Genomic DNA, 10,770 nt, shown 5'->3' with positions numbered 1-10,770 from the left:
GTCATGTGAAAGGAATATTCAGTGGTTGCTCCGTGCGACTCTTCAAAAATGCTGATCAACTGAACCCAGGAGGATTATTTAAAGCAGAGGTAGTAATTGTGTAAAAAAAATCATTTTCACTTGCTGAGCAGCAGAGGGTCGTAAATCGATGGTGCTGTGAATTATGAATATGAGTTATGATGTGGTGTCATTGTGAATAACAGGTTGGGGAAACCTACCAATCGGCCTATGAAAGACCGAACGGGATATTATAGGCCGTTCTGCCTATTTTGCTATAGGCCAATCGGGCTCTATTTGACCATTATTATTATTATTTCACAAACTATCAATTTCCGCACGAAATGGTTTTATATGATCATAGAGATGAATAGTTAATGGACCTCCTTAGCTTGAAAAAAATAAGTTTTTGGACAAAATGGAAATTTATATAATGTTGAGGAAAAGATGTTTCATTTAAGAACACAATTTTGCACAGATTTTCATTTTGACAACTAAAACTAAATATCAATGTCATTAATTTTCAGTGAAAATTGTCAAAAATATTATAGTCTTATATTTAATTAGCAATTTCCAAACTCCTTTATTATGTGATGAAAATGCTCAAAAAGGGTTTGAATGAAAACCTTAGGACACAAAACTTGAATGATGTTAATATCCTCGTGCGGAAATGCACCACTTCAAATTTATTTGATAAATATCATAGTTATAGGCCAATCGGCCTATAGCAAAATAGGCGGAACGGCCTATTATATCCGATCGGTAGGTTTCTCCAACCCTTGTGACATGTGTCCTTGGTGGTGGTGAGCAGTGTTATAATCGCCTATACTTTTACTGAAATGAAACGGGAACTGTTTGTTTGAATTATTCCTGGTTAAAAGACGAAATCCCCTCACCAAAGTGTTTTTGAAACTGTGTGGATGAGGTAAAGAGCATTATTTTCGAAGAAATTGATATTTTGCCCAGTAAAGTGTAACATAAAACATATTCATGTTTGTTTGGTGTTGGCTAATGTCTCACTCAGCGATATATTGCAGGTATATTACTGCAGGCTGTACAGAATCACTCAGGGGCGCCGGGGTAGCCTAGTGGTTAAAGTGTTGGCTTGTCACACTGAAGACCCGGGTTTGATTCCCCACATGGGTACAACGTGTAAAGCCCAATTCTGGTGTCCCCCACCATGATACTATTGCTGGAATATTTCTGTAAAACCATTTTCTTTCACTCTCTCACAGAATCAAGCCTGGGCCATACAAACCAGTGATTGGTATCACAAGCAACAATTCATCAGGGTATGGTGGCATGCAATCTCATCAATTTAGCACACATATTTCGCTAAGTGAACTAAAACATCTGACACAATCAAACTTATGTAGCAGCAAGAACATAATCAATATTAAGAAGCACCTACAGTACTTACAATCTATATTTACAGATGGGTCCATGGATAGTGACCCAGTTGCTTCGTAAGTGCCACTGTCATTGCATCAGAATCATATCATCTAGATTACCAAATGACAGTTCAATTTTTACATCAGAATGAGGCTTTATTTGACAGCAGGTATGACAGCGACACAAGAATCTGTATCAAAACGTCGAACCACATGAAAAAAGAAGCTGTTCATCCATAAAGTTTACAAGTCCTTATCTGACTCTCCAATTTTAAAAATGCCACTCAAAGAAGTTATATTAGCAGCTCTTTATCATTATATATGCTCAAATTAAATGTAATAGTTTCTGATTCCGTTTCCTTCTTCAGGACAGAAAGAATATTTGTTGTAAACATCCATTTTTTCTTAAAATTCTTGCATTATGTAACTACCTGTGAAGGTCCGGGTTAGAATATTGATCTTCAGTAACCCATGCTTGTAATGAGAGGCGACTAACAGGATCGGGTGGTCAGGCTCGCTGACTTGGTTGACACATGTCATCGGTTCCCAATTGCGCAGATCGATGCTCGTGCTGTTGATCACTGGATTGTCTGGTCCAGATTCGATTATTTACAAACCGCGCCATATAGCTGGAATATTGCTGAGTGCGGCGTAAAACTAAACTCACTCACTCACTGAATTATGTAACTGTAGCAGGGCATGGAGTCATCCCACACATGGCTTGCTTGACGGGGTTAACCTCTTTGGTCATGTGGACATCGAATCAGGAGGTCCGTGGTTCGAATCCCAGACTTTTATGGCTGCTACACAACTCTATCTAGGTTTGGTAAATGTCAAAACACTAATGTTTGTGAGCTGTGTGTATTGTCATGACCAGTGAGCACTGCTAAGATTTAAGCTTGAAACTGAAAGCCAAAGTGTCCATCTCTATAAATTAATGGTCCCTATGCAATCTGATGCAGTGAGACCGGCAATGCAGGGGTCTGTGTGTTTATGTGATGGTGCCCATCTGATTGGCTACTGTGATAATGCAGAGCCAGCAAAGGAGGTAATATCATCGAATGCATCCAGGGTATAGTTCAAGGATACCCTGGAGATTATCAAGTAAATCCAACAGTAAATCCAACAATGGAACAAGATAAGTCTGCTTATTCTTTCTACATGTATGGGATTCCAGTCACAGGTTACCTTATGTTCAAGGACAAAGATTAATCATTCTTATTAGCATGTCCCTTGAGTCATTTATTACTGGCCTATTCCTCACAGACCCCAGAACCACCCTAACTCGAAACGCCGTTCTGTTTTTACCATGTAAACATGATAAAAGCCACACTCAGCAGTATTCCAGCTGCATGGCGGTGGTCTGTAAATAATCGAGTCTGGACCAGACAATCCAGTGATCAACATTATGAGTATCGATCTATGTAATTTGGATGTGATCACATGTGTCAACCAAGTCAGCGACCACCAAATCCTGTTAGCCAACTTTTACACCAAGGTTTTTCTGCTGAAGACCAATTCTAACCAGGATCTTCACACTTTATTGTTCTTCATATAGTTTATTGTGATTCAGATACTAATCATATCAGCACTATATGCATCAGACATGAAGACAAATGTTGTTACTTAATCAATACAATGAGTCTTTATACTGTCTTGGTATTTAGGACCGCCTCCGTGGTGTAGTGGTTAGAGCGTCCGCCCAGAGCGCGGAAGGTTGCAGGTTTGATCCCCGACCGCGTCATACCAAAAGACCTTAAAATATGGTACTTGTTGGTCCCTGCCTGACGCTTGGCATAAATGGGTACAACAGGGACTGGTCGGCTCGGAGTCAGTATAATGTGTCTGAGTGGGGTATTCATGCTTCACTGCGGCATGGTATCTCAGTGTGCTAGCACTATAAAACCAGCTTCAACCTGGGCTAGTACAAGCAGCCGCACATACACATACGCACGCATGCACGTAGTCATATGCGCGAAATATTCTCAAGCATGACGATAAACCCAATTTCACCTCGCCTCACCTCACCTTAGTATTTAGTATGGTGACAGAGCATTAGAAATCACACAATAGACATGATGGAGTTGTCTCCCTTTGACTTTGGATGAACCTGAATCATGTCTTTTGAATGAGATTGTGTTTGTTACCTAAAATGTTGGTGTTGATTAGCTTCAATATTCCTTCTGTGTAGAGCAGCACCAGAGTTTAACCTTGACATACAAAATGAGGGGTCAGTCACTGGTTTGTCTGGCCAGGTGTGATTCTGTACAGGCTGCCGGGTGTTCAGCAACCCATGCTTGTTTTAAGAGGTGGCCAAGGGGATCGGGTGGTCAGGTTCACTGACTTTTTGACACATGTCATCGTATCCCATTTGGTAGATGCCACAAATGTCAATCACTGGATTGTCTGGTCCAGATTTGATTATTTACCGACCACCATTATATGGCTGGAATATTACTGTGTGCAGCGTTAATCAAGAGGCTACAATAATCAGGAAAGTTTATAACGACCATAACACCATATCATATCAAGGTGTACGTTTACATGATCATGTGATTATATCTTATTTCAGATCAAGTGACGATGGATAAATCTCCCATAAAAACAGAAAGTGCTGACTCCCACCCAGTGTGTTGTCTCAGAATGACGCCTTTAACGCCTAGCAGTGTTGATGTAGACAACGAAGGGAGTCCATTGCTGTCTGATGTGTCAGACATCTTGGAAGATGATCTGTCTGGAATGTCAGAATTGTCAGACTTGGACGACTCCATTGAAGATTCTCTCAAAAGCAGCAGCTTTTCCCAACCCGAACGACTTCAATTACAAAAAAAATATGCAAAGCTGAAAATAATGTACTCTAAATTGAAAAACAAGATGGAGAAACCATCCAGTGAGTCAAAATCAGTCCGGTCCAGTTTTGTAGAAAGCACTAATGTTCCAAGTCGGAATCAAAATCTGGAAATGTATGATCCAGAAATGAAAATCAAGAAAGAAATTGACTCGGATGTTGAGCTAGTTGAAACAAATTCTGCACAGGAGGTGAAGAAAAATGTAAAAATCAAACTATTAACGAAATCAAAACCTCGAAAGAAGAAAAAGGTTGCGGCATTCCATGATGAAAGTGATGAAGATTTTGAATGGAATTTATGGAATACTGCTGTGTCAGAGGAAGAAAATGCAGAGAAAGATTCAGATTACTGAACACCAGGCAGGGAGGAGAAAATCAAAATCAAAAGTTGCTAAAAAGTCTTCCCCAAAAGGCATGAAAAGAGGGAGAGGTAAAAGAAAACGAAAATCAACAACCCCTAAAAAGGTTCCACACGATGAAGGCGTGTTGCAGGAAGAATTAGCTGGAGTTAAGTTATGCCTTGATTTTAAGGAGGAAAAAAGTGCCAATATGATGGAAAGTGTAATAAAAAATGGACACAAGAAGCAAACTGGAAAAGTTAATGAGCCTCAGATCTTTAAGTGCGAAGTTTGTGGTAAGATTGTTGCAACGAAATGCTCCCTTGTAAAACATGTACGCACACACACAGGAGAAAAACCATACCAATGCGACATTTGTGGCAAAAAATTTAACGCACCAAATTCTTTCAACAACCATAAACGAATACATGCGGGTATCAAACCCTACCAGTGTCGATTCTGTGAAAAATCATTCACGGAGTTGAGCCAGCGTGTGACACATGAGCGAACTCACACGGGCGAGAAACCATACATGTGTGATGTTTGTGGGAAAAGATTTTCTCTCCGTTCTTCCCTTGTTCGTCATCGACGTATTCACACTGGAGAGAAACCCTATGTTTGTGATGTTTGCAATAAGTCCTTTGTGCAGTACAACCAGCTAGCCAATCACAAGCGAATACACACTGGAGAGAAGCCATATTCTTGCCAACTATGTGGGAAGAGGTTTAACGTCTCTTGCACTCTGGCTCGACATCTTGAAGCTCATTATAATAAGATGTTCACAGTGAGATCATTAGCGAAACAAGAAACATCCACAGCGGATCCTAATACAGTGATGAAGATGATTGGCAAGATGAAAGATGCGAATGATAAGAAAAAATATGCTAAGAAGAAAAATTCTAAACTTTTGTCTGATGGCAAACTTGACATTCAGAGATCTGCAGCTGATGGTGGAAGTGAAGGATTAATGCTTCTCAGTTCAGTTGACTGTAAGGAAGGAAAGTCTGGTAGTAATAGCAGCAGACATGGACATGTTGATGATGGTGGTGATGATAGCCATGGATTATTGGGCAATAAATCTGACCATGTTGATGGGCGTTTAACCATTGGTTCCGTTCATACTGATGGGTCATTGGATTACAATGGGCATGGACCTTTTGATATGGGTTCCAGTAGTTGCAGATCTTTGGGTAGCAAACTTTTGGGTAGTTCTAGATCTGTGGACAGTAGGGCTGGTGGTTGTCACAGATCTGTGGACAGTAGGGCTGGTGGTTGTTACAGATCTGTGGACATCAGAGCAGGTAGTTGTTGTGGACCTGTTTCTAGCAAACTTTTGGATGATCACAGGTCTGTGGATATCAGGCATGATGGTAGTCACAGATCTGTGGACATGAGTTCCAACAGCAGCCAGGGTGATAGAAGCAGTGTCACATGTGGTCATGGACGTGGCGATGATCATGAAAGGTCAAGGTTGAATGACTCTGGTCCCCAGTTTCCGCCAAGGTTCCCTGTTTCTGGACACACACCGACCATTATGAACATTTCCTTCCAGCAGTACGCCCCGAACACCTTCACCGCTCCTGGCATTGGTTGAATTTCTCAGAAATAACAGGTTCCTGTTTTGTAAACATTTTGAGATGAAAAAAGAAACACATGATTAATATTGTAAGGGAATCTGAGTGAAATTGTCAGCATTTTACCAACCAAGCCTGACAATACTATAACCGGGCTCACGTGATTTGGTTTGGTTGTAGAACGCAGCACTCTGCAATATTCCAGCTTTATAGCAGTGGTCTGTGAATAATCAAGCCAGGACCAGAGAATCCCAGGATCAGCATCATGAACATCAATCTACACAGTTGGGATAGGATGACGTGTCGGCTGACATGAGTGAGTGAGTTTAGTTTTACGCCGCACTCAGCAATATTCCAGCTATATGGTGGCGGTTTGTAAACAATCGAGGCTGGACCAGACAATCCAGTTAACAAAATCATGTGCATCGATCTGCGCAATTGGGAACCGATGACATGTGACAACCAAGTCAGCGAATCTGACCCCCTATCCCGTTAGTCGCCTCTTATGACAAGCATGGGTTACTGAAGATCAATATTCTAACCCAGATATTCACGGGTTATGAACCAGTGATTGATGTTATGAGCAATATCAGACAGTCAATGTCTGCATCCCTAACCCAAGAAAAACAAAATACTTCCAGCCTCTTCCCACTGAGAATTGTGGTCCTCTGGCTCACTCTAAATTACCAGGATAGAACTTTAATAAGGCCATGAATTTCACTACCAGCTCTGTGTCTACATATTTTTCCCTATTATTTTCATCCTCTGTATGGAAAGGGTTAAGAGCTGGCATGTGAGATATTTGAATACGTTTGTCTGGTTTATGTTTATGAGGAATGAAATTCTGCCAACACTTTGTAAAATAGTTATGTGATGATGAGTGAGTGAGTGAGTATGGCTTTACACTGCTTTCAGCAACGTTCCAGCAATGTCATGGCAGGGGACCCCTAAATGCGCTTCACTCAAAGTAAGGTTTGATTCCCAAAGTGGGAAACCCATGACTATTTCTCTTTTCTACTGTTTGATATTCCTGCAATGTCATGAAATCAACATACTACCAAATAATGTCAAATGAATTTCACATAATTTGTAGTTCCTTTGATATTCACCAGAAAGGTTGAAGCTGTATGTTCCTGTAAGTCTGATTCTGATATCTGCTGCATTAACAATGATTAAGGTGGGGGTTGTTGTCTAGTTCTACTAATGCAGAGCATCATGCTATATAAGTTTTGGGGCGGTGGGGTAGCCTAGTGGTTAAAGCATTCGCTTATCACACCAAGACCCCACATGGGTACAATGTGTGAAGCCCATTTCTGGTGTCCCCTGCTGTGATATTGCTGGAATATTGCTAAAAGCAGCGTAAAACTAAACTCACTCACTCACTATATAAATTTTGGGGTGGAGAGGTAGCCTAGTGGTTAAAGCGTTCGCTCGTCACGCCAAAGACCCGGGTTCGATTCCCCACATGGGCACAATGTGTGAAACCCATTTCTGGTGTCCCTCCCCGTTATATTGCTGGAATAATGCTAAAAGCAGCGTAAAACTAAACTCACTCACTCACTCACTATATAAATTTTGGGGTGGAGTGGTAGCCTAGTGGTTAAAGGGTTTGCTTGTCATGCCGAAGACCTCTGTTCGATTCCCCACAAGGGTACAATTAGTGAAGTTATTTCTAGTGTCCCCTACAGTGATATTGCTGGAATATTGCTGTAAAACATACTCACTTTACAAATTTGATGCCTTTGTTGTGTGAGTAAAGTGTAATCATAATTATGTGTCGGTGAGCGAGAATGGTTTTATGCAATGGCAGCATGACGAGCACATGCTTTTGGTTACCCCACTGTGGCCAAGTGGATAGAGCATCTGCCTGGATAGTAAAAGGAACGGGTTTTGAATACCAAAAGACATTAAAAGCTGGTAATTGTTGATAGCCTCCCTGGCGTTCGGCATTGAGAATGGTAAAGAAACCAAAATGTGCTTGTCTGTATGGGACACTCCATGTTGAACAGCAGCATGTTATGTGAGTGAACTAGCACTATAACATGGCTTACATGCATCCTCACCCTAGTGTATGCCTGTTGCTCTAAGGTAGGGATGCCATGGTACATCGACGCATCGATACTTTTTCTAAGACGATACAATTATCAATACATTCAAAACTGTATCGATATTTAGTTTTCAAAGTATCGGTTTAAATATGTTTATGTATCATTTAAATTTTGCAATTGTATCATGTTTTTTGATGTTATGAAAGTTATGAATGATTATTTTTCATGTTCAAAGATGAGAAATTAGAACTTTTTAACCTCTAAGAATCAAAACTGTTGATCTTTTCATGGACAATTATAAAACATGAAATATTAATGTTCAAAATGTAACTTTATTTACGCAGTAATGCTGTGAAAACAGGTATCGTGATACGTATCGAATCATGACATGGGTATCGTGATACGTATCGATTCATGAAACTTATGTATCATGACATCTCTACTCTAAGGACAATAACCGTGAATGAAATGTTACACCCCATTTTACTTGACTCACCTTGTTGGTGAGGCAGTTGGTGAGTTTAATGTGAAATCTCAACCTGTTATGACATTAGACTTAACCCATGCCATGTCAGAGACCAAAGAGTTCATATTTTTCAGCTGTAATAGCAAAAAGGCTATAAACTTCTGTGTTCTTAATGTTCAACTGTAGTACCTCTTACATGTTGAAGTAGCATACATACTAACCGCATTCCATTCCAAATTCATGCCACTGGATCAAGCATAGCTCTACATTGTAAACATTGTAATTGCTCTCATTCATTCACTGACTCACCTTCAGTTCAATGGTGTTGCTCTTAATTTGTTGTCTATCCATTGTTGTCTATCCATTTTCAACATGTTTTTTAAAGTCATTTCAAGTTAAAATCTGGCAAATTTAGCCATTATGATTTTTGAACTTACCTCCACAGCACCGACATCAAAATGTCAGTTGTTTCCGTTAATCAGACATTACTGCCTGTCATGAACATTTGGTAAAAGTGTGTTATTGGCAATAACATAAAGTATATTTTTGTCATTTATTATATTTTCTACTCTTTCATTAGAACGTCTTTTGAAGCTGAATTAAGTCTATACTGATCCCACCATTTGAATCTGTAAAACTCTTCTCAGAGATTTCTGATCCTAAATTTGACATGGCGGCCATTTTCCATCATTTGACGGCCATATTGAAAATGACAATTTTCATTACTGAACTTCCCATTTCTGCATATGATATTAAAATATGTTCATGTTATTTTCTTGATCAAAGAGTACTGTTAATATACTCATGGAAACGAATAAGGGAACACCTGAAAGAACAAATGTTCCTTTATTCTTTTCCGGGTTTCTTCACAAGCTTTCATGCTATTTTCTTGTGCCAAGAGTTGTGATGATGTAATGTGCATGTTGTTGTTTATCTATGTACTTCATGACTTGTTAACCTGATGCAAATATTGAAGAGGAATTGTTTCAGATACAAGTGAACTAAACAGCCACGTGGACCAAGTTTCTGTCTCCTTTTCAACATTACGGATCATTCATAATTTATGGCTAGGGAGGTGATGATGATCTTTTTATTTTTTTTATTTTTTTGGGTGGGGGTAGGGGGACCATTTTTGTTCTGGGGAGGTATGGGGTCAGCAATTTTGTACACATGAACTAGGGGGCACAGCAATTTTGTACATATAAATATTATACCTAAAATTATGGAAAAAAGGGTGGTCATTGATTTTGTACATGACATGCACGGGGGGTCACTTACTTTGTACATAATTGTTTGGGGGGTGGGTGTTGTCATTCACATTGTACATGCTTCTCCATAAAAGTCATCATCACCCCCCTAACCATAAATTATGAACGGTCCATTAAAGACTTTCTGTGCTAATATCAGTGTGTGTGCACCATGTGTGTGTGTGTGTGTGTGTGTGTGTGTGTGTGTAATCTATGAATGTGTGTGTGTAATCTATGAATATGCTTACTATAACATATCTTATGTTTGGGATTACACTTTCTATGGTGTTAATCCCAAATCTAACATATGTTACATTTGACCACTTTCTAAATGGCATTGTGTATTCATATAGTTACTGTACCATGAGTACTGGCACTGTTTTGTCGGCTCACGATATACACCAAATGATATTCAGCTTCACAATTGTTTACCTTGGTGGCATGGAAAAGGAAATGTTTTATACAATAATCATGATCATGTCAGGCCATACCTATATGCCCATTGGCCAAATGAACTCATGTGAAGGACACTTTTGTCTTTTGGCCAGACCAAGTTTATTTGTTGTTTTACGGATCCGCTGGTCGTATTTTTTTCAAGAATAAACAAAAAAATAGAAATTAATTTTCCCCGCTCAAAACTTAAAATCCTCATGTTTTTATTGGCCAAAAATGTAAACTTACAACAACAAAAATTGTTTGATTTTTTTTGCCCCATATACACTTCATAAATTTCCAAAAATAAAAAACTTCCAGTCTATAAAAGGAATGTTACTTTGACTGGTGATTTTTATATTTTATTTTTTTCCCTCCTGCCTTTAGGTTTTCTGAGGACAAAAATCCGTAAAACAAGACATAAAATTG

At 39.4% G+C, this 10,770-nt stretch overlaps 1 protein-coding gene and 1 long non-coding RNA gene across 2 annotated transcripts; both read left to right on the top strand.

The window, feature by feature from the left end:
* LOC124252807 lies at positions 1-4,292 on the top strand. The gene is made up of 3 exons (XR_006892032.1): positions 1-89; positions 1,233-1,289; positions 3,961-4,292. It is a non-coding gene; the product is annotated as an uncharacterized LOC124252807 (long non-coding RNA).
* Positions 4,293-4,308: 16 nt separating this feature from the next.
* LOC124252803 (zinc finger protein 34-like) lies at positions 4,309-6,436 on the top strand. The gene has a single exon (XM_046686478.1). The coding sequence runs from the start codon at positions 4,501-4,503 to the stop codon at positions 6,166-6,168; it is 1,668 nt and encodes a 555-aa protein (XP_046542434.1). The 5' UTR covers positions 4,309-4,500; the 3' UTR covers positions 6,169-6,436.
* The last annotated feature ends 4,334 nt before the right edge of the window (positions 6,437-10,770 follow it).

This window comes from Haliotis rubra, unplaced genomic scaffold (assembly GCF_003918875.1).
Source record: "Haliotis rubra isolate DU_JTF1 unplaced genomic scaffold, ASM391887v1 Scf524, whole genome shotgun sequence".
Lineage (NCBI taxonomy): Eukaryota > Metazoa > Mollusca > Gastropoda > Lepetellida > Haliotidae > Haliotis > Haliotis rubra.
Note: the sequence above shows the minus strand (reverse complement) of the source record. Positions and strands in the feature narration are given on the sequence as shown.